This window comes from Triturus cristatus, chromosome 4_1 (assembly GCF_964204655.1).
Source record: "Triturus cristatus chromosome 4_1, aTriCri1.1, whole genome shotgun sequence".
NCBI lineage: Eukaryota > Metazoa > Chordata > Amphibia > Caudata > Salamandridae > Triturus > Triturus cristatus.
The window spans coordinates 223,613,480-223,638,017 of NC_140585.1; the positions used below are offsets into that span (position 1 = coordinate 223,613,480).

The 24,538-nt window shown below is 48.5% G+C and overlaps 1 protein-coding gene across 1 annotated transcript in view; it reads left to right on the forward strand.

Annotated features, from left to right (window-relative positions):
- The window catches only part of LOC146854137 (cystine/glutamate transporter-like), a 478,984-nt gene that overhangs the window by 301,138 nt on the left and 153,308 nt on the right, over positions 1 to 24,538 (forward strand). Inside the window, exon 6 of the mRNA XM_085651904.1 lies at positions 14,074 to 14,118. Coding sequence (XP_085508030.1) covers positions 14,074 to 14,118 — 45 coding nt within the window. The remainder of the gene's footprint in view (positions 1 to 14,073; positions 14,119 to 24,538) is intronic.

Genomic DNA, 24,538 nt, shown 5'->3' on the forward strand with positions numbered 1-24,538 from the left:
TTTCAGAAGTGCATGTCTGTCTGTGAGGGGTGTGACAGGGCTTCCAGAAGTGTATTACTGTCTGTGAGGGTTGTGAGAGTGCTGTTGGTAGTGTGTGAGTACTAGTCTTAGAACGGTGTGAGGGTGTTTCCAGAAGTGTATGACTGTTTGTGAGGGGTGTGAGAGTGTTCTTGGTAATCTTTGAGTACTGGTCTTAGAACGGTGTGAGAGTGTTTCCAGAAGTGTATGACTTGTCTGTGAGGGGTGTGAGAGTGCTGTTGGTAGTGTGTGAGTACTAGTCTTAGAAGGATGTGACTGCTTTCAGAAGTGCATGTCTGCCTGTGAGGGGTGTGAGTGCTTCCAGAAGTGTATGATTGTTTGTGAGGGGTGTGACAGGGCTTCCAGAAGTGTATGACTGTCTGTGAGGGGTGTGACAGGGCTTCCAGAAGTGTATGACTGTCTGTGAGGGGTGTGACAGGGCTTCCAGAAGTGTATGACTGTCTGTGAGGGGTGTGACAGGGCTTCCAGAAGTGTATGACTGTCTGTGAGGGGTGTGACAGGGCTTCCAGAAGTGTATGACTGTCTGTGAGGGGGGTGACAGTGCTTCCAGAAGTGTTTGACAGTCTGTGAGGGGTGTGAGAGTGCTGTTGGTAGTGTGTGAGTACTAGTCTTAGAAGGGTGTGAGAGTGCTTCAAGGGGTGCATGACTGTTAAGGGCCTGAGAGTTATGTTGCCAGTGGAAGCCCACTAGTCTTCTAGGAGTGTGCTTGTAGTACTGTGTGGCTGCCATTCTGGAAAGAGTGTGAGTGTTGAGAGATGTGGAGTGCAGCATAAGTGAGATCTGTATTGTGACTCCTATTCTTTGAGGGGTGTGAGTGTTGTTACACTGTGAGGGGTACACGATTGTTGTCTATGTGGCTGCTGTGAGACTGCTTCTCTGCAAAGGATCTGGGAGCTTTCGTAAGTGTTCGACTGCTAGTGTGGGAGGGTGCTTTCGATGCTATGAGACTACCAGTTGTTTGGGGTTGCGAGAGTGCTGCCTGTAATGTGACGCTGTCTTGTATAATCAAATAGATCATTTATAATAACAATGGAAAATCCAAATATGGAAAGATCTGAGAGGTGACAGGAGGTTCGCTCCTTTCTGTTTATTGGTACTAGGGGGAGTGTAACTCAACACCAGTTGAGGAGTGAATGATTGAATGGTGATTCACGCTCTGCGCACACTCATATTGCTGCAGAACAGTCTTTCGATGCATAGCAGCTCCGGGTGGCAGTGGAAACAACGGCGACTCACAGATTATCCCGTCCACCGCCTCAGTGCAGTGAAACTTTCAAAGCAGCCTCTAAACTAATGAAAGGGGAAAGGGGAAAAGAACAAACCAAGGTGCCCTCTTATTACGTCACTGCTATAAAAGAATGCAGCGACCTGTAAATTGCTCTCTGCAAAAAAAAAAAAAATGTTTTCTCATAATTACAAAACTTTGATTCCCTTCATAAAACAAGCATTGCAAACGGGAGTGCGGGTGGGCGGAGGGGGGCTGAGAAGGCATGGACAGCAGGAGTGCAGGGGGTTGGGGTGGAGAAGGCACGGACAACAGGAGTGCAGGGGAGGGGGAAGAAGGCACGGGCAACGGGAGTGCGGGCGGTAGGGGTCGTGAAGGCAAGGACAACAGGAGTGGCAAAAAATAGTGCTTCTAAATAGCATGCACCCTACAGTGTAATGGTGCAGATCGGAGCTTGCAAATTCCCTATACTTCCACGGAAAGAATGATTTCACAGCCACACATTCATACATACATCCCACGCTGGTGGGCCCATAACACCTTCATTCATTCAATCACTCTATGCGTACCTTCTGTAGGGAATAAACCTCTCATCTAATTTCCTAATGGACTGATCTGCACTAGTGTGAGGTCGATTAGACCTATCCTGATTGCTATAGATTTGATGAACACTCTTAATACCCTAAACATTTCAAATAAACACATATAATGAAATAAACACTCCAGTCATTAATTCAAACATAAACCAAATTTTATCTAAATCAATTGCATGGTAATACCTAATAAATCAATTTCATCTCTATCATATTTACCTATTCTGTCTATTAGTCGTTTTCTAAGTGAACCGGTCCTCAGTACATCGGTCAGCAGCCAAAGTTCAGTCTAGGCGTCACTGTCCACTTCTGCCAGCGTAGGGACCACGGATCAATGGTTCAGGAAAGGAACGGCGAAATGAATGGCTGGGAAGAATGGCAAGGAATGGCACTAAGCCTCTCCAAGCTAGTTATATTTTTACGAAAAATTACAATATCAATGATACATTTCAGAGTTTCTCTCTTCCGAAATTGGTTACTTCAAATTAGAACATTGGAACGTTGGCAGCTCCATTGAAGACAATGGAGCGCTCCGGGCTAATACTGGCTGGTATAAGCCCGGAGCATCAACATTCCAATGTGTCTTTGTTCACAGCTCTGGCTGTGAACAAAGACTTCAGGGAGCCCGAGGGGATTTCAATCCCCTCGCGCTCCCTGAAGGGCTTTGTTTTGGTAGAACATTCTGCCCTCTAGTGGCAGAATGTTCTAATAGCCTTATAGCCCTTCGTAGCAGGGCTATACCGCTGTTAATGGCCCGCTGCTGTTGTTAAAGTCCCTCGCCTTCGGCTCGGGCCTTTAACGCTGCAGCGGGCCATTAACAGCCGGTATAGCCCGCTACGGCGAGCTATAAGGCTATATTAATATCCGGATACCGCTGCAACATTTTCTTCCTTCCTTCCTTGCATAGGACATAGGTTTTGCGGAAGGATTCTTGATTAAATGTATCTATACGTAGCTTCCTGCAGGCCGGACGAGACCCTTTAATATTGTTTCAAATAAATCGCACAAGTCCGGTTAGGCATTTCTAAAAGTTAGTGATTACGGCACATTTTCAGGGTCATCTTGGCAGCTCTCCCGGACAGTCACAATGACATAGCACTCCCGGTCACATGATGAACAGGATTGCAGTCAGCACAGAACATTTTCCTCTGCAAAATCGTCTACTTGAGTTAAGGCTGCGGATGGTGGCCATTTTGTGGTAGGCCACAGTTGACAACTTAATATAAAAGAGCATAAAAACATAATTAATACATGGAAATGATTAAACAGTGTTATTTCCCCCACTAATACCCATATGTGTATGCATTTATCTAGCCATATACAACATTAAAAGCTATTAGTGCATGTTTATTTAAGCGCAAACCACAATAACATCACGTAAACAACATATATTTGTCTTAATATACAATACACTTAGTTCACTTATTATTATAGCCATGCAGATGCATTCCCACGTGTATTCTCCCTGTTAATAAGGTTGGTTAGTAAAAAAAATCAACTTCACTCAATTAATTATTATAGTGAGTCATTAATCATTTTAATAAACATACATAAATGAAACAATGTTTCATTTTAAAATATTTTACCCGCTCCTTCAGTAACACTAGGAGTAAAGGGGCCAATAGCCATGGGAGGGTACAAATAACAACATGACCATAATAAGGTGGGACTAACAAGTCTCATAATCAATCAGAAGACAGAATTTACGAAGGACAAAGACAGAAGCCAATGAAATATATGGTTAGAGAGGGAGGGCAGTTTGTTTCCCATACTCTACTACTGCATGCCTCGCAGAGCGAGCAGTGCATGCGCGCTGCCGCTAAAGCTCAACCTAAAAAGAATTGTATTTGTCAATAGATTTTTTTTCAATGAAACACCATAGATTTAAATGGGACAAAAGTGTACATGTAACATCATTGCCCACACCTAGATATGTTTTTTTTAAAATTTGTATTATTTATTTATTTGTTTGTTTTAAACCATAAAACATTCATGATGCATGAATTGCATAGGCAGGTGTATACTTATACATTGTAGGTATTAACAGCAAAAAGAAAAACATGTTTGACAGTTTTCTTAGTAGCATTTTGCAGGAGATCTGTAATACACTAGTTACACAGATCGGATGTTTGTAATATTGGAATGCAATATGTGGAACATAAATGTTACATTCAGCACCATACCAGCGTCTTCACCATTCCCCCAAATCTTTATTCGTGCGAGAGCCATGTCCAAATAATATACATTAGTGTATCTATGTATCATTTGTGTTGTCAATTGGGTGTGTGAGGAGATATGTTTTGAGGGGATCCCATATGTCCCTGGGCCTCGAGGCTAATGGCAGCAATTCTGCATAGGCAAGTGTTTGATCGTGCCAAAGTAGCATGTCTTTAATCCAATCCTTGAGTTTAGGAGCTCTGCCCCGTCCCCATCTACATGATATTCTTTGCTTGGCCAGTAGCAGCCATAACGAAGTGAATCGTTGGTGTCCCACCTCTACAGCCTCTGTGTAGTTCTGGAGAGCAGTTAGTGGCAAAACCCGAGTCAGGGGTGACGTCATCTGTGGCAATGTTTCAAACACTTGCTTCCAATATTCTGTGATGCTGGGGCAATTCCAAGCGAGGTGTAAAAAGCCTGCCTTTTCCATCCCACACCTGTCACAACAGTCATTATCCCGCAGTTTGTACCTATACATTTTAACAGGTGTATGATATATGCGGTGTAAGAACTTATAATGTATAATACGAAAGCGACAACTGAATGATACCTGCTCTGTCTGTTTACAGCAGAAAAGCCACTGTTTCTCTGTTATTGCTTGTCCCAGTTCTATCTCCCATTTCTCCCGTGCATCACATCGTATCAGGGTTTGATTGGTGTATATGTTATGGTATAGCATAGACACCACATGTGAAGCTGTCTCATTTAGTAACAGCGTATGTAGTGGAGTAAGTAATTGTGGTTCTTGTGGATATGTCATTGTGTGTTCTTTAATGCCCTGCCGCAATCTGACATATAAAAAAAGTCCATGGGAGAGGGTGTGGATGTAGCGAACATCTGTTGCAATGTGCGGAACTTCCCTTTCAAATATAAGTCTCCCCATTTGTGTGCCAAATTTATTTTTGGTTTGTTTAAAAACACCTTTTGTAATACTGGCATCTTGGGGTGATATACTAGGGGAAGTATTAGTGAGTATAGCATGGGAACGTTGTACGGTCAGTTTCTCTGAGTTGAGGCGTGCACAACATAACTCCCTCCAAGGGTATGGGATCTGACAGCCATTGTTCCACCGCTACTTGCGGCATGTACTTAGGTGGGTGGAACCAGTATTGGGCATAGTGGGCTTGCACGCAGATACAGTACAGTTCCAGATCTGGAACATCACACCCTCCTTGAGAATAGGGTCCACTTCAATCTGGGTTGTTTGCGACCCCATATTAATCTAATCATCTCAGTACGGAGAGCTTTAAATAAATGGCTACCTGGGTCAAATGGGATGTTCATGAATAAATACAAAAGCTTGGGGAGAATAACCATCTTTATTAGAGAAGTATGTCCCGCCATAGATAGGGGAAGAGCGACCCATCTTGTGACACAGCTAGTGATGTGTTCTAAGGTTCTGCCATAGTTTAAGCACATTAGTTCCTCCCAATCCGAAGTAATATAGATCCCCAGATATTTCACCTCTGTGGCACACCATTCTATTGGGAAGTCAGGGTCAAATGGTATCGTGGTTGTGCTGAGGGGGATGATCTGGGATTTTTTCCAATTTATATGTATTCCTGACAATTCCCCAAAACTGACAAACTCACGCAATATGAGATTTAAATTCTGCTGAGGGTTTCTGATACAAGGTAATATAATCTGCATATAGGGAGATGAGTATTGGGTGCATTTGGCACCGCAGAGCTTTATCTTTATGATACTGTCTGACTTTGGCCGCAAGTGGCTCGATTGCAAGAGGAAAGAAGAGCGGGGAAAGTGTGCATCCCTGCCTCGTGTAATGGAGAATGGTGAAGAGACCAGGCCATTAACCAGGACTTTGCCTACTGGTGAGTTGTACAGTAAACGTATCCATGCCAAGAATCCTTTGGCGATACCCATACATTGCAATTTGTTGAATAAATAGTCCCATTCGACTAAATCAAAGGCCTTTGTGGTATCTGAAAAGACCGCCGCGAGTGCCAAATTGGAGTCCACATTATGCAGGATATAGAATATTGTACGGAGATTATAGGATGTCGCTCTCCCTGGAATGAAACCCGCCTGATCAGGCAACACTAGTTTCTCCAGCAGGAGGCTCAATTTATTAGCAAGCATTTTAGCAACTATTTTGGCATCATTATTAATTAAGGACAGCGGTCTGTAGGAATTGCATGAATCTGTTGGTTTGTTCGGTTTTAAGAGAGAGGTAATGAGGGCTTCCCTCATAGAGCTCGGGAGAATGCCTGTTTCTTGGGCTTCTTCATAGACTTCCCTTAGTATAGGGATCAATTAATCTATATAGGTTTTGTAAAAGTCTATTGGAAGTCCATCTGAACCTGGGGCTTTACCAGATTTCATCTGCATGATGGCAGTACGTATCTCATCCGCCTGAATTGGTACTGCAAGGAATTCTCTCTGCTTGTCCCCTAACCAACCAATAGCTACATGCTTCAGGTAGTTAGGAAGGTCTAGTGGGAGATGTCTATGAGTACTGTACAAATTTGTATAATATGCAGTGGAAGTGTCTAGTATGTCTCTGCTGTCTCTATGCCTCATCCCAGCATCATCCATTAATTCTGCAACATAATTGGAGAAACAGGGTTTACGGATCGCTTCCGCCAAAGCTTTGCCTGGTCGTTCCCCTTCACCGTACCTATGCGCGGTGAAATATTTCCCCCTGAAGCAGGTATCCCTTTCTGCAGTAGCTTTATATTCCGAGAGTTTGAAGGTTGCCTGGAACGTGTCATTATATAATTCCCCATTTCTCATTTCAGTTTTTTAAGCTCTGCCTCCAAGCGATGCAAGCGATGCAAGTATTGTCATATGTCCCGCAGGATTCAGAAACTCTTGGCCATGCAAAAGACGCATATTGTGACCTTGAAGGCCTCACATACTATACCTATATGTGTGACAGTGCCTACATTCCTTTGGAAAAAATCTGTAATTTCTTGTCCCATTTTGGACTTAAAAACCGTGGCTTCTAAGAGCCAGACATAGCGGTGGAGGGGATAATGTCAAGCAAACCGGGTGTGATCGGAATAGGTCCTGTCCAGATGTTCAGCGTTAACTATCCATGGCCCAATACCCCAGGTGACTACCCAAAGGTCCAGCCTAGCCCAAGTTGAATGCATTGTTGTGTAATGTGTTCCTTTTTTTTTCTCTGGGTGAATATACCTCCATGCATCCAAGGGACCATTATCAGCAAGCATATCGGACAAAATATCATGGGTCATAGTGGTGTGGGAGAGGGTTAGATCGATCATTAATGGGGTTTATAACCGTGTTAAAATCTCCTCCCCATATTACATGTTTGGAGCCTATTTAAAGAATTCTACTCCAAAGTGTAGTATAGAATTCTGGATTATCTGCATTGGGCCATAGCAGCACACAAACGTAACAGAATGTTACTCCAGCCTACCCCACATCATGCAGTATCTCCCTTTTGTGTCATAAGTCATGCCTTCCATGATGAACGGAGAGTTTCTCTTCATCAGGATCGCCGTGCCCCTAGAGTATGAAGAATACAAGGAGAATACTCTGTGCATGGCCCAATTGCTAGCAAACACGGGGGATGTTTTGGGTCGAACTGTGTTTCCTGGAGCATAGCAATGTGTATATGGTGTCTATCAAAGTATACCAGTATATGACTGCGTTTACGTGGGTCTCCCAGGCTCCTGACATTCCACGTCAATAATCGTATTTCTAATGTTTCAGCATCTTGATGCATAGGGAAAGTATCAGATGAGTGCTACAAGAATGTGTAGCTCTTGAGCTGTCTGAGGTGCTCTGTGCATGTATTAACAAATCTATCCAGCTCAAGCTATATCTTATTAAAATATGAAATAACATTGCCAATCCCTCCCCCTCCCACAACAGCAACCTACCCGCCTCCCATACAACAGAACTAGTCATGCAACTGTTAAAGTCCCAAATTATATGGGGAACGCTCTTGGGGGGTACAATAGGGGTTACACGAGTTTCTCTCTTCCAACCAGATGATGGAGTATACCAGCCGTAGTCTGGGATGGGGAAGAGGGTAGCCCACCACTGTTAATGTTTGGTCCCACGTATTACAGTATTTCTTCTCTCTCCGCCTTCCTGCCACCCAATCCACTTATCTGAGAGTAGTGTCGCATCAATGCTGTCCAAGCCCAATGCGTGTTGGGTGTTCAGTCAGGCAAGCAATCCTGAAGTGGAGTGGCATTCTTTTTGTTCATAAGAGTGATTAAAGACTTCAGATGTCTTTATATTCACACAACAACTCCGAGGGGTATAAATCTCTTATCTCATTCCGATAAAGGAGATGTTGATCTGGACGGAGATTCCTGTGACGTGCGAGTAGAGTTGCGACGTACGAGGAAAGTTCTGCCTTTCGATTCTTTTAAGGAAGTCCTCCACCTGTTGCGCGTTAATAAAGAAGTGTTGTTTGCCCTGATGCGTAACACGCAGGCACGCTGAATATAGTAATACATAGTCAATTTGTGCTTTATGTAATTTCAGCTTTACTGGAACTAATTTCCGTCTTGCCTCTTGCACTACAGGAGTGAAGTCAGGGTATATGGTAAAGTCATTTCCCTCAAAATTCAGATGTCTTTTCTCTCGGGCAAGTTTCAAAGCCATGTCATGGTCTAGAAAGTAGAGGAAACGAGCAATGATCGGTTGCGGATGGCTTCCCAGGGGAGGTTTGGGCCCCAATCCGCGACGCGCTCTTTCTATTGTCAGGTGCTGCAAGAAGGCTTCAGTACCGAAAGTTCCACACATTAGGCGTTCAACAAATTCCATCATCTTACCAGTATTGGTACTTTCTGGAAGTCCAATAATGCACACATTATTATGCCTACTGAGTGCTTCTAAGTCCTCATTTTTGGTGGCGAATACTTTAAGAACCTTATCCATTTGAGCTATGTGCTTTTGCATTTGAGTCGTGTTGTCTTCGCTGTCCAAAATGCGCTTCTCCACCTCCACAATCCTCTCCTCATGCTTGACTAACTTATGTTTGATGGAGTCCATTTGGGTGTTCATGGATTCCATTTTGGACTCTATAGATGTGAGACTGTGTTGCATTGCGAGCAAGAGGGCTATGACATCATCTTCCTGGGAGATCTCTGGGTCTTGTGTCCGCTCTGCACCTGCATTATCTAGTTCATCTGCACTGGACCGCGTGGCGGTTTTTCTGGCTTCAAAGGGAAGCTTCGATTGCGTGCCATCCTTTTTCCCCATGATGGGCTCAACACGATATTGCTGTGCATGAATCGAATCGCCAAGTGTGCGTGCCGAGGTGATCGTTGATTTAGTGTTTCTCAAGGGGCGGAGAAGGATCTAGCATCCCAAAGTGACAACAGGTCTGTGGTTTAGATATTTAGCAGAAGTCTTCTAGTGCCCCGGGATCTCGCCACTGTATTTATTTCAATCTGTACTGTTGCGTGGAGTCATTTCATTATAGTCGTGTAGTTGTGTTGGGGTGCACCATGTGGTCAATGACCCAGCTGGCAGAGAACGTGCATGCTACAACCACCAAGTCAGAGGCGGTCACCCAAGCCCCAGGGCTCAGCAGGCTCCACTTCAGGCTCCAAGCTGTATGCGCATCTACCGGGCTGCAATAGATGAAGTTCCTTGGCAAGTGTGAAACGCTGCAGATCAGCACTATATGGAATTCTCCCACTCTACATATGTACCAGGTTCCACTCTGTATGGGGCGCATGGATAATGGCGAAGTAGGGGGTATTATACTGTCCAAATGGCTCACTCCAGTCGTTAGGGCTGTAGCAAGTCATAGAGCCTCCAGGATATGGTGAGTCTTTACTCTGCAGTAAGCATCTGCACCAGCGTTCGGCAGGCACACATTTAAAGATTATAGCTGAGGCCACGTGTTCCGTTTCTGTGTTTAGAGGCCGTGGTATCATGCAAGATGGCTCCTGCAGTTAGAGCGGCCTGAAGCGAGTTTGGCAATGATCTTCCTCAGGCTCCCTGTTTCACTGTTGCATATTGCCTCTGCTACGCTGGGAAGCGCAATATGCTACCTAGCGGGAGGATCAATCAGCGGCGTCACTTGTGTGGCAATGCACGCTGCTACAGCGTGATTCCTCTGGAGCGGCCCAGCTTCCACTTGTGCGCCGGGGGATCAATTGCCAGTTAATGCCAGTGTGCTGTCCAGAAGTTCGCACCGGCATCTCCGCGCTGCTAGATCTGTTGGCGCTCTCACAGTCTTGGGGCTCCGTACTCCGCTATTTTGGCATCATCGGGTGGCGGAGAGTGTCGCAAATAATCGGCACGACCACAGGGTCGATTCAGTCACTCACGGGCAGGATATTGATCAGGATAATGCCGCTGAGCAGCAAGAGCCTCACTGCAGTGCGGCCATATTGGTCGTGTGCCACTTAGCGCTTCCCCCACACCAAGATATATATACAATACCAATAAGTCAATGAAAAACAAACATACACAACTAACATGTTACATTGAAATAATTTTTACACATCTGATTAAAGCATCAAGACAACATGTATAGTGTTCGACAGTTAGAGTCTATGGAGTAGTAACATGCTTTAACCAGTGGCGGCTCCTCGAGGGAGTGCTCCGGGATGGTGGGGAAGGGCGGGGGATGGTCAGTGTGGGGGGTAGTAAACTCCGGAATTGGGCCGAAGGGAGTTGAGTAAAAAAATATATAAATAAAACAAATTACATTGTGCGCTGCATCGCCGATTTGGCATTGCAGCGCGCGCAATGTAATTCATTTTATTTATTTATTTCTTTACTCAACTCCGTTTGGCCCAATTCTGGAGTTTACTAGCCCCCATCCTGTCCCTCCCCCGCCCCACAGCCCCGCAGCACTCCCTCGAGGAGCCGCCATTGGTTTTAACCCTCTGCTACACAGCCCAAAGCGTACTGTTCGGCCCTTTCTAGTGGTGGTCGGAGAACTTTATCTATTTTGAGGTGATGTCGTGGTTTATGTCACCGATATTGCGCATATCAATATATAATCTTTAAAGGTTAATTATAATGCCTGGCCACACCCAAATATGAGCCGATGTGTTTTGACCTTCGTGTTTTGCCTGGTGTGCATTTCAATCAAGGTCTTCTTCAGGACTGGGGGAATTTTTGAGGGGACACGTTAACATAGGAACTGCCTGCTGCTGCAATCGAGACAAGTGTTCTATTTCTTGTGTGGGTCTATTCCGTACCTGAATAAAACATGTGACCCTGGTGAATTCAATGGACTAAGGATTATCCAGAGTTAAACATTTTTTAGGGGGGAGAATTCTTTCCATTCTGGAGTTAATGACCTCAGTCAAGTATTCCTTGCTGCCAAGGTGACGTTCATATTTTTCGTGGTGACCAGTCTCTCAGCCCTTAAGAAGACTTTTATTAACAGACAAATATTCAGGGATGATGGATCCATGAGGAGAAGATGACACTATCAGGGTCCAAAGCGTGTCTGAGAAAGGGAAACGGCCAATGAGAAGGCAATAGAGGACATCAGAACAGCAGGAGACATACCTAAGGAAAGACAAAGAAAACAATGAGGTTTCAGATATGTCATACAATAACCATAGAAAAGGGGTATAAGTCAAACTAGAGTCAACAATAAGTATACAACAAAGGCACAATGATGTTATAGTAAATGACAAAGATATCTTTCATGAAAAAGATCTTAGCATATCCATGTGAACATCTATGCAAAAGTCTAAGAATTTCTGTAGTAATTCAGGATCCTCATAAGTTGTAGTCTTGTTCTTATAAGTTGATTTTAACAGACACAGATTTCAGAGAGGAAATCTGGCTTCCACAGAGTGTAGTATAGGTCAAATTGAAAGGAATCTCTTTCTTCGATCTGCAGTAGAATTCGATAAATCTTAAGTAAATTGAGATTATTGCTATACAAGGAAATCCAACCTTTACTAATAGGTGTTTGAAGAACTTTAAGGACTTCGGTATATTCCAAAAAGAGGAGAATAACACGTCCAGGTCCTTAGGTTGGTCAACCTTGAGTATGATTACCAAGTCTATGTGCTCATTAAAGTAGAGATGGGCAGAATGTCACGTACTGCCCAGAATTGGTGGAATTTTTGTCACTTTGCGCTACTCTTTAATGCAGAGGTCTGATCATATTCCGCCAATTGCCACATGGTGTATTTTTCTCCTGCAAGGCTCCAGAAAATGTGAGCTGCTAAGCAACATTTGCCAAACCCTGGCATGATTTGCTGAGGCAGGTGAGCGGTCACGGTCAGAGGGCTTCCATTCAAGTAGATTTGCTGTCACTTGAGTGGATTTTCGACTCAAGCGGCAGCAAAATCAACTTGAATGGCCATGCACTCTTGCAAAACACATGGTGCAATTCACACTGATTTTCAGCTCTGCTTACGTGACAGTGCTAAAATGTAGTGCAAGTTGCATATTTTTTCCCCGTTTGTGGAACCCCACAGAATCTCAGAATCTTGTTGAGGCGAGTTCAGTCCACCCCTAGTAGAATGTTTTGAAAAAATGCAATATGATCCAAGCCTTTCAAGCACTCTGCCCATCCATAAATGCAAAGATTATTTCTGCGGTACTTCAACTTGACGATGGTGAATATGTTGAGTAACTTCTTTATGCCCCCAACTCTGTGTTTCACTTCAGTGACTCTGGTATTAATTAAAGTCCATTTATCATCCAGTTTCTCAAGTTTTGATTTGTTTCTCCCATTTAGGGTTTAATAGCCCTTATTTCCTCTAGAAGAAGCTCATTGTTGGAGATGTTACGGGAGAAGATGTGTCTTTTTGATACGTTTATGAGCATGAGCAGCGACAGTGGAAGATGCACCATTTTTCAAATCAGATTTAGTGGAATACATGCTTGTAGAAGGGGGGCTCAGACCCATTGACTCATGAGAAATATGACAGTTGTCTTCCATGGTATTCCAGCATTGTGTTGATAAAGAGTGAATAAAGGCTGGAGGTGTCACAAAATGCCTACTCAGCAAGCCAGATTTGGAAGATGGAAGTTGCCTGATATGTATAGTATGACCCATATAGGGTAAGCAATTTAGAGATGAGATTAGATTAGAGATGAGGAGAAGATTCACAGGACATATTAGATCAAACTACATATGAAAGAATAAGGTGGCACAGTCAGGAATCCTTAGCAGAAGAATTTAAATAGAAATGGTAGTAAAAGAAGCAGTGTCATTACTAGTACACCAGCAGAACCATTATGAGCTGAAATTTCTCTTCAGCATGATGCATGCAAAATGGCACCTGCCAAGCTCCTCAGATGTGTTACCATGAGCATGTTGCAATGTACAGCAACCCAGCTTAACTAGGTGTTAAAAAGGGATAATAAGTGGACAGAGCATCTTCCAGTACTTGCGCCGTAACTTTTTTTTGCTAGCTGGCTGAATAAACACTGGAAATGGCCCATTTCATCTCCTGACCTTCGCTGAACTTCAGCAATGAGCGGCCATCTTCATAAACACATCCAGTCAGCCCACTTCCCATACCTCTACAATCATTCATTTAAAACAAATACTTCTAAATGGCAGTCAAATGCATTGTGACTAACTACTGTGTCATCTTGAGCACTAAAGCTACTACAGCCTACTGCAACCACTGACTGCTCAACCAAGCTACCCCTGAACAGACAACAGTTCAAAGGAAGTGAAAGGTTATTCTTTTGGAGACAATAGTACCTTAGGGTGTTGTGCACCAGTGGTAAATGACAAATTCAATTGTCGGACAAAGTGGATGGGATTCATTTAGTAATCTTCAGTTATGACACAAAATCAAGAAACCCAGCAGGTTTCTATACATTACAAACAATATTTAAGCTACCAGTCTGTTCTTCATAGCTCTTTGTTTCTAATCACTTATTACATGCACCATGCCCTAATCACTTATTACATGTACCATACATCTTGTTTCCTTTGATCCAGTTCTATGCCATGCCTAGCATGCATTCTCTATATTACAGCTGCATTCACTATGCTTCAGTTGCTCTCCCTTATACTTAGATTTACACCTTTCTCATTTATTTGGTCAGGTTTTTCACCAGCTGTGTAACCGAGGAGATTGTAAACCCTGAACGGTGAGTTGATTTTATAATGTCACAGATATCATAACAGTGAATATTTTTACTATTTCTATCAGTGTTAAGAACAATTTCACACCGCTTAAAATGTATACTTTATATGTGATGATATGTTCTAATACTGTGACCTTACACGTTTTGTTGATAGTCAGACAAAAGGAACCTTATTATCTGGCAGGCAGTTATAGTTGGTAATTTGACAGGGAGCTGGCAATGGTGTTAGAAAAGATTGCAGAAAGGGAAAACAATGATATATTCAGATATATACAGTAAATGGTTCAAGGATTGTAAGTGCTTTCAGGACAAAGTTGAAGTTAAATGTCTCTAATGGTGTACAAGCCATTAAGAAGAATGTCTATATTTGTCAGATAACTAGCAAGAAAGTGTTAATGGCCCCAAGCAGAGGATCACCCAGGGATCCTGGTATTATGGTTTATCACTAATAGTGATTTAATTGAAGTCACCGGTGTTGGTTTCAGATTCAATATTTTAGTGAATGCATACATGGAAAAATTAACAAGGGGTCTAATGAGGAACAACTTCAGTCCTTCAAAGAGGAGTTGAGAAATGTGATGCGTTTTCAATCGAAAAGCTTGATTATAATAATTGGTGATTTGAATGCCAAATTTTTCCCTGTCAAGGTAAAGGGTAGTCAGGGAGAAAATATGTCTGCATAAAACATTCTTGAAGCGTACTTCATTAGTTGTAAAATGTCATAATGTGATAGGGACCTAACTCGGTACTAAACAATTCAGCATTTGTTTGCTTGAATGGTTGTTTTATAACTGGCAAGCCAGCTTCTCAAACAGTTAAGTATGGAATGCAACATTGCCCAATTGATTATATAAATGTTCTTTTGGTATCTTGAATTGATAGAAAGGTTTAGCTTACTAAAATAGGGGGGCAGTGATCACTTTGCTATAACTGTGCTAATTTACCTATTTAGAATTAATTGTAAAAGAGTATCTTTTCCACTATGTTCTGATTGTTCAAGAAGAATTGTAGTTCGAATTGAAGAAGAACATTTAAGCATATTTATCCAATTTCAATTGATTGTTACCCTTGTAATAGTATTGAAACCATGACTGGCCTAACTGAATGGATCAAATTGTACAGAAGGTTGTAAAATGCCCAGTGTAGTAGTAGTAGAAAAATTGATTCTTATTTTATTAAAACCATAAACCTTGTAAAAGACATACATGACATAACATTTACCTAAAAAAATTCTACATTCTAGTCAATCATAATCAAACCTTATCGTTTCTTATTTGGTGTGCCGATATGAAATGTAGGCTGACAGGCCAAGAAAGCCTACATAGTTAATTAAGATCATGGATTTTGCAAAGAACATACATAATAAGACATGTACCTACAAAATTTAAATATTGTTATCAAACATTATTGTTTCTTTTTTGGGGAGCAAATACGTAATTTACTATACATCCTGTCAGCAGTTTGCAGATAAGAGCAAGTGTGCAAGATTAGGGTGACAAGCCGAGGAGGCCTATACAATGTGCAAATTGTATGCAAGGAAAAGGGGATTATAATATGACTGGTACAGGTTTAAAAAGACAAGGCAGTCACGTTTGTACATTTATACAGATTGCTCTGGGGGTGCAGAGCATCTGAAGATAGACATGAATGATATTTCATTGCACCATGGCTTGACAGGATGAAGAGCAACTATTGTTCATTTCCCTAGCAGCCCGTCACTGAGTTGTGAGACACTTGTTGGTTCTGGGCTGGGGCTTTCTTCTCCAGTCCACCCCAACCCCACTAGTGACTGAGCCTGTGCCATGACCAGGTTTTTAAAAATGGGCAGGAAATGTACTAATCTAATGTTCAAAATTGTGCTTCTTGATCCCAATGACTGTTAGTTTGGACACATAGGTCCTGACTCCTAAATTGTTAAACTCACTTCTTAATTCTTCTTTACTCTGTGGCCATGGCAAGCCAAATACAAATTATATGCTCTAAAATCTAATTCCCCTTGTGACATAGGCATCAGCTCTTGTATTCTCCTTGGCCGCCTTCCCTCCATTTTGGAAGGAAATCTAATGTGGGTATTTCACCAAGCCTTAATGCCAGGTAAGTCTGCTTTATCTTCCAATGTTAGGTTGATTCCGGAAGAGGTGATTCTCTTAAAGTGGAATTGGATTTCATAAACAGCCACCCATGTTATCGCTCGGACAACTTTTCTTTATCTTTTACCCAGCTTTGTAGTTTAATCGATTTGTTTACTGCTTTCTTGAAAACTTGACCAGGTGTATTGGTATTCCATAGGTCACCCAATACAAGCCTCCCGATGCTGCGCTCAAGATATTTCTTATATTCTCCATTCGCTCTTTGGAGATTAATTTCAGACCAGACTTGATCGGCCAGTGTATCTTCTGCAGCTGAATGCAATTTGTGGCAAAGCTTAATAAATGCTGTGGGTCTAGCGAGTGCCTGTTTTATTATTGAGAACTCCAGCTTTGCTTGGGGGGTAAGGCTGATTTGGGTAACCGGAAGGTTTGTTTATATGAACTTGTCACCAGTTTATCAATTAGACTGGCCTCAGCACGTAACATTATTTCTGAACCATAGGCAAGGGTTGGTAACAATTTGGCCTTCATTACTGCTACCAGCGGTTTCAAATTGTGGCCTCGGATGGATCTTGCCAGCGATGAGAATGCATAATTGAGTACCCGCTCCTTTCCCTTAATCGCCTCTCTCTGGGATACAAATGTTTTGACTTGTGGTAGAACATGAAAGAAGTACCAAAACATTTGTAAGGAATATGAAACAAAAAGGGAACTTCCTAGGTTGTCACTATAACCATTGTCAAGCAGTAACAGTGCAGGGAAAAGTAATAAAGAAAAATCATTTGTAAGACTTAAAATTTGAATCAGAATTATTGATGAACTGTAAAAAGTTAGAATATTTTAAGAACATTTGGGAAACAATGTAGTCTGTAATTCGGACAAATGATTTCAGGAAATGTTAGAAATTGGTACAGGATCAGTGGATAAACTACATTGAGGAGACTTATAGTGTGCAATAAGAAAGAACCTTTATTTGGGGGATATGTTTAGGTCAATGACATTTTAAACTGTTTCTCTCTGTAAGTAATCAAAGTGGCAATTGTGCAACAAGCACGGCAGGACCAGACAATCTCGCAGCTGTAATAATTAAGTTGAATAGCAAGTGGTGGGTGAGGTTCTTTTCACTAACTTAAAAGAGTATTGCAGCTGTGGGGATTGTCCAGGATAGCTGGAATGAGGCCTTAATAAAATGCCTTTTCGGTGGCGCTAACCAAGATGGCCGCACTGAGGTGAGGCTCCTGGATGCCTGACCCCTCGCATCCGCCCTACATCCGTTGTGGCTGTCCCAGGTGTGCCCTGATGACCGCCGAGTGCTGGGGAGCTGCTGCCCTGCCCCCGGTGCGACTTTTAGCTGATTTGATGCAGCGGGAGCCGAGATATACAGCCCGTGAGCTGCACCGGTAGCGGGGACGCGCCCAGCCGGTTCCGCGGCCGGCAGTGTCAGCTACGTGAGTCCCCGGCGCGCCACGAGGGGCGAAGGCCACGCGACCACCAGAGGCTGGCCGGGAACCGGAGGACTTGCGGAGCGGAGCCCGGGCTGGTGCCGTGCCTTAGGTGAGCTGGGGGGGGGGGCGGCGGATGGTGAGCGCCCCCCGGTGGTGAAGCGGCCCAGTCCGGCGGGCAGATCGGCCCGATCTGAGCGGGCCTGATTGAGGGGCTGGATCCGGCCTTGCCACTGCTGATGCCCGCTATCTCCTGGTGCTGGGCCGGCGCTGCCTAAGGGGGGCGGCCCCCCCTGGACCCCTGCCGACCTGTCCTGGTGGACTCCTCTTTGGGCGACCCCGGGGGCGGCGTGGCCCCACCGGACCCTGTAGACGACCGCTGCGCCTGGGGCGGGGACGTTTCCTTGGCGCCCGCGGTGCCGACCCGCGAGAACAGCTGTGCCGGACCTCTCCTGCCCTGCACCATTACCCGGGAGCCGCTGCCGGCGGGGAGGTCCCCCCCCCTGCCGCGCCTTGACTGGCTTCCCCGGCCGTCGGACCCGGACCTCGAGTGGACGCGGAGTTCCCTGAAGACTTGGACCTGCGCGCTGGGCATGGACGGAGGACCATCGCGGGCGCAGACTGTGGCGCGAGGCCCGCGGCGTGGTGAGTGCGGTACGGCCCAGATCCGCCCAAGGGGGTGCGTGTCGAACGGGCTCTGGGCCCTCCATCGTTGGGGATAGGACGCGCCTTCGCCCTCTCCCTTCTCCTCGAGCCCCCCCATCTCTGGCCTGGTGCAGGGGGCTGCTTCGCTTGGCAGGTGGGGGCCGCCTGCTGGTTCCCTGCGCCCACCCTCGTGTACGGCGCGTGCTCCCCGGGTCCAACATGGGCAAAGAAAAGGGCTCCAAACCACCGGCAGCGTCCCACCAGACGAAGATCGACCAATTTGCCAACTCGGACTCGCCGGGTGCGGGTGGAGGGGGGCGCCGGCCCCGAACAAAGACTTGGCCATCATCCTTCAGGCAATTGAGGCCTCTCGCACATCCTTGGAAGGGATGGTCGGGGAGGTGAAGGTCGATGTTGCGCTCCTGCGGCAGGACCTCCGCAACGCCACGGCTCGCATTACGGAAACGGAATCCCGGATCTCCACGGTGGAGGATGACATTCGCCTGCTACAGGACCAGGTCCGGGAGCTCACAACCCACTCCAAGGAACTGCACAGGCCGGCAGAAGATGCCGAAAATCGCGCCCGTCGCAATAACCTTCGCCTGGTGGGCTTTCCGGAGGGGGTCGAGTCTGGCCGAGCAGATGACTTCCTCGAAACGTGGTTCAAGTCCTGGATGCCGGCGGCAGGTCTGTCGACTTGGTTCGTGGTGGAGAGGGTGCACCGGTCGCTGGCAGCCAAACCTCCGGTGGGAGCCCCCCCACGCCCCTTTATTCTTAGGATCCTCAACTTTAGGGACAGAGACGCTATCCTGCGGGAGGCGCGGGTGAGTGGCCCTTTGACTTTCAACAACCACAACATTATGGTCTTCCCAGACTACACCCGGGTGGTCCAAGAGCAGTGCCGCTCATACACGGAGGTAAAGCAAAAGCTGCGCTCCCTGGGCCTTCAATACCAGCTCCAATTCCCGGCCCGCCTTCGTGTCGTTTTCCAGAACAAGACACTGTTCTTTGACACTCCCAGGGGGGCCTGGACCTGGATCACTGAGGAAAGACCTTTGCGCCAACCCGGTGAGGTGTCATCCACTGCTGTGCCCCGGAGCCGCGGTGCAGCTGGGTCCCAACGACCGCGGCGCAGGAAGCGCACGCACTCACGACAACGCCGAGGAGCGGCGATGGCTCGGACCCGGTCTGCGAGCACATCTGGGAGACAAGTGAGGGACTCTTCGGCCTCCTCTGGCACATCATCTCATGCCGCTGGGGGGTCCCGGCGCCGTCTGTCGCCTCGACCGGACGGGTCTCCAACCCCCCTCAATGTGCAAATTGACTTGTCAGACCTCTCCCGCAGTCCTGCTATATGACTTACAGTCTGTTCATGCATCCACAGGGGGAGGCGGCGACCCTGCCGGGTGGCGGGGTGGGGGGCTCTGCATTCTCACGCTTTCCCGCAGCAACCTGGGACGAGACACTGGAAATCCGTGCTTCAGGAGGGGTCCACCACGCTCTTTACACCCGAGCGCTTAGGCTTGGGGTCTTATAATTGTTGGTTTAGTTAGGGCGACAGATGCTTCCGTTCTTGAAGTGTAGGGTGGGGGGTGGGGGGTTGGGGTTTGATATTTGTGGGTTGTTCCTCCTCGGGGGACTGTTTTGTTTGGTTTGGGTCTGTTTTTCTTTGAGCCTCCTATGCAGCACCTCACTTCGCGTGTCACCACGCTTCTCCATGCCGCCGCCGGCACAGGCTCCGCCGCCGATCGCCCTCCTGCGCTGACCGCTGGCTTCCCCTAGCGAGGGATCCGTAGTTCTGGCTTCCCCGGGCCACTCCATTCCCAGCGCGCTTCGTTCCCATCACTACCATGGATGACCTAGCCTCCAAGGCTCAGGTGCGCGTCCTGTCCTGGAACGTGAACGGCTTACTAGATAGACTCAAGCGCACTGCCGTCCTTAAGTATGCCCAGCGCGCGGAGGCTGATGTGCTCCTGCTTCAAGAAACCCACCTGCTTGGCGAGAACTGTCCCTTTTTGGCGCGCTACGGGTACGACCGGGTATGGCACTCGGGTTTCTCGCGCGGATCGCGGGGGGTCGCCGTCCTATTGCGCCGCTCCCTCCCTTTTGTGTTTATCCAGGTGATTCACGACCCCCACGGGATGGGGGTTGCCGTTTGCGGCACGCTTGAGGGTCGGCCGCTCAGTCTCCTGTCACTCTATGCGCCGCCTACCGGGCCATCTCAGGCTTTATCTCACGCCGCATCTTTGTTGACAACTCTCCCGCCGGGCGCTCTTGTTCTAGGGGGGGACTTCAATGCTGTCTCGGCTCCACAGCTCGACTCCTCGGGTCCGGTTTCGGTGCCCGCGCCATGCCAGCGAAGCAGATGGCGAGTTGGGCGGAGGCCCAGGGCTTATGCAATGCGTGGCGGATCTGGCACCCACGCGCACGGCAGTACACTCACACCTCGGCCGCCCACCACACCCACGTGCGTATTGATGCGATCTTTGTCCCCCCCGCCGACTGTGTAGGCATCCAGGACATCCGCATCCTTCCCAGGGGGATATCCGATCACTCTCCGGTCCTCCTGGGTCTGGGCCCCCCGCCTCACGGGGCCCGCCAAGTGTGGCGCCTCAACGCCTGGTTTCTCCAGAATAGGAAGCTCCGTAGGGAGGTGGGGTCCGCACTGACGCAGTATTTTGGCGACAACGACGGGTCGGTCTCCTCGGCGGGTACCCTTTGGGAGGCCTGCAAGGCCACCGTCAGGGGGGCTGCCAAAGCCCAGGTGGTGCGGCACCGCCAGTCGCAGATCCAGCAGCTCACTGCCTGTGAGGCCCGGGCACTACGACTGGAGCAATCCCTCTCTGAGATCGGGGATCCGGCCGGGACTCGGCAACTGCGACTTTTGCGGGAGGAGATCCGTCAACGGTCGCTTGATGCGGCTAAGCTCCTCTGGCAATCCTCGGTGGCGAGGGTATATGGGTGGGGCGACAAGAATGGTGCGCTGCTGCACCGGCTGGCTACTTACCCCAGGGCATCGCGAATCATCCCGGCGGTGACTGACTCTGCCGGCCTGCTCCAATCTTCCTCCGCGGCAATCGCGGACGCCTTGGCTCAGTATTACTCGCAGCTATATCGGGCCCGCGGCGATGGCTCGGACCCGGTCTGCGAGCACATCTGGGAGACAAGTGAGGGACTCTTCGGCCTCCTCTGGCACATCATCTCATGCGGCTGGGGGGTCCCGGCGCCGTCTGTCGCCTCGACCGGACGGGTCTCCAACCCCCCTCAATGTGCAAATTGACTTGTCAGACCTCTCCCGCAGTCCTGCTATATGACTTACAGTCTGTTCATGCATCCACAGGGGGAGGCGGCGACCCTGCCGGGTGGCGGGGTGGGGGGCTCTGCATTCTCACGCTTTCCCGCAGCAACCTGGGACGAGACACTGGAAATCCGTGCTTCAGGAGGGGTCCACCACGCTCTTTACACCCGAGCGCTTAGGCTTGGGGTCTTATAATTGTTGGTTTAGTTAGGGCGACAGATGCTTCCGTTCTTGAAGTGTAGGGTGGGGGGTGGGGGGTTGGGGTTTGATATTTGTGGGTTGTTCCTCCTCGGGAGACTGTTTTGTTTGGTTTGGGTCTGTTTTTCTTTGAGCCTCCTATGCAGCACCTCACTTCGCGTGTCACCGCGCTTCTCCATGCCGCCGCCGGCACAGGCTCCGCCGCCGATCGCCCTCCTGCGCTGCCCGCTGGCTTCCCCTAGCGAGGGATCCGTAGTTCTGGCTTCCCCGGGCTACTCCATTCCCAGCGCGCTTCGTTCCCATCACTACCATGGATGACCTAGCCTCCAAGGCTCAGGTGCGCGTCCTGTCCTGGAACGTGAACGGCTTACTAGATAGACTCAAGCGCACTGCCGTCCTTAAGTATGCCCAGCGCGCGGAGGCTGATGTGCTCCTGCTTCAAGAAACCCACCTGCTTGGCGAGAACTGTCCCTTTTTGGCGCGCTACGGGTACGACCGGGTATGGCACTCGGGGTTCTCGCGCGGATCGCGGGGGGACGCCGTCCTATTGCGCCGCTCCCTCCCTTTTGTGTTTATCCGGGTGATTCACGACCCCCACGGGATGGGGATTGCCGTTTGCGGCACGCTTGAGGGTCGGCCGCTCAGTCTCCTGTCACTCTATGCGCCGCCTACCGGGCTATCTCAGGCTTTATCTCACGCCGCATCTTTGTTGACAACTTTCCCGCCGGGCGCTCTTGTTCTGGGGGGGGACTTCAATGCTGTCTCGGCTCCACAGCTCGACTCCTCGGGTCCGGTTTCGGCGCCCGCGCCATGCCAGCGAAGCAGATGGCGAGTTGGGCGGAGGCCCAGGGCTTATGCAATGCGTGGCGGATCTGGCACCCACGCGCACGGCAGTACACTCACACCTCGGCCGCCCACCACACCCACGTGCGTATTGATGCGATCTTTGTCCCCCCCGCCGACTGTGTAGGCATCCAGGACATCCGCATCCTTCCCAGGGGGATATCCGATCACTCTCCGGTCCTCCTGGGTCTGGGCCCCCCGCCTCACGGGGCCCGCCAAGTGTGGTGCCTCAACGCCTGGTTTCTCCAGGATAGGAAGCTCCGTAGGGAGGTGGGGTCCGCACTGACGCAGTATTTTGGCGACAACGACGGGTCGGTCTCCTCAGCGGGTACCCTTTGGGAGGCCTGCAAGGCCACCGTCAGGGGGGCTGCCAAAGCCCAGGTGGTGCGGCACCGCCAGTCGCAGATCCAGCAGCTCACTGCCTGTGAGGCCCGGGCACTACGACTGGAGCAATCCCTCTCTGAGATCGGGGATCCGGCCGGGACTCGGCAACTGCGACTTTTGCGGGAGGAGATCCGTCAACGGTCGCTTGATGCGGCTAAGCTCCTCTGGCAATCCTCGGTGGCGAGGGTATATGGGTGGGGCGACAAGAATGGTGCGCTGCTGCACCGGCTGGCTACTTACCCCAGGGCATCGCGAATCATCCCGGCGGTGACTGACTCTGCCGGCCTGCTCCAATCTTCCTCCGCGGCAATCGCGGACGCCTTGGCTCAGTATTACTCGCAGCTATATCGGGCCCGGGTGTCGGACCTCTCCTTGGCTTCAATGCTCGCCGCTAGTAACCTACGGCTTCCCCGTCTTGGGTCCAGCGACTGGGAGAGTATGGAGGTGCCCATTTCTCATGAGGAGATTGGGGATGCGATAGGGCGCACGTCCGCAGGGAAAACCCCGGGTCCGGACGGCTTCCCCCAGGAGTTTTATGCCACCTACAAGGAACACCTGGTCCCACGGTTGGGTGCCCTCTATGCTGAGGCGATCCAGAACGGCTCCTTCCCTCCAGAAGCCAACATAGCCACGATTGTGGTCCTGCCCAAGTCTACGCCGCCTTCTTGCGATAGGTCGGCATAAGGGCCGATCTCCCTTATCAATACTGATATCAAACTTTATGCGGCGGTTCTGGCTCAGAGGCTCCGGCCCTTTCTGTCATGCTTGGTGCACCCGGACCAATGCGGCTTCATGCCGGACCGAGGCACTCGCCATTGCCTTCGTCGCCTTCACGTGGCCCTGGCTCACCGCCATCTCATATCTCCGTATCTCACCCTCCTGCTTGCCGATTTCGAGAAGGCCTTCGACTCGGTTGGGTGGCCCTATCTCTTTGAGGTCCTGACCCACATGGGTTTCGGCCCCAAGTTTGTTGGAATGGTGCGGGTCCTTTACGCGCGCCCTCGCGCCAGAGTGCTGGTTAACGGGGCACAGTCGAGACCAATTCGGATCGGCCGGGGAACGCGGCAGGGGTGCCCACTGTCACCCCTCCTTTTTGCTCTTGCAATGGAGCCCCTTGCTGCCCTGATCCGAGCGGATCCTCTCCTTCGGGGCTGGGAGTGGCCGGGCCGTGAGTCGGACAGAATAGCCCTTTACGCGGACGGCGTTCTGCTGTATCTTAGTGACCCGGCACGCTCGGGTCCCCGTGCACTCCATATCTTGGGCCGCTTTGGCCGTGCCTCCGGCCTTTATTTAAACCCGCAAAAATTGGTTCTTGTGCCTCTACACCCCTCCCGGGAGTGTTTTGACTGGCAGGACAATATTCTCCTCCGTCGGTTGTCCTTCAAGTATCTGGGCATCTGGGTCTCCCTTCTCCCGGAACTGAGCTGGGCTCTTAATGTGGCCCCCCTGGTGAAGAAAGCCAAGGTAGATCTGGCGCGATGGCAGTCGCTCCCGCTCAATCCGCTGGGGAGGGTGGCGCTCTA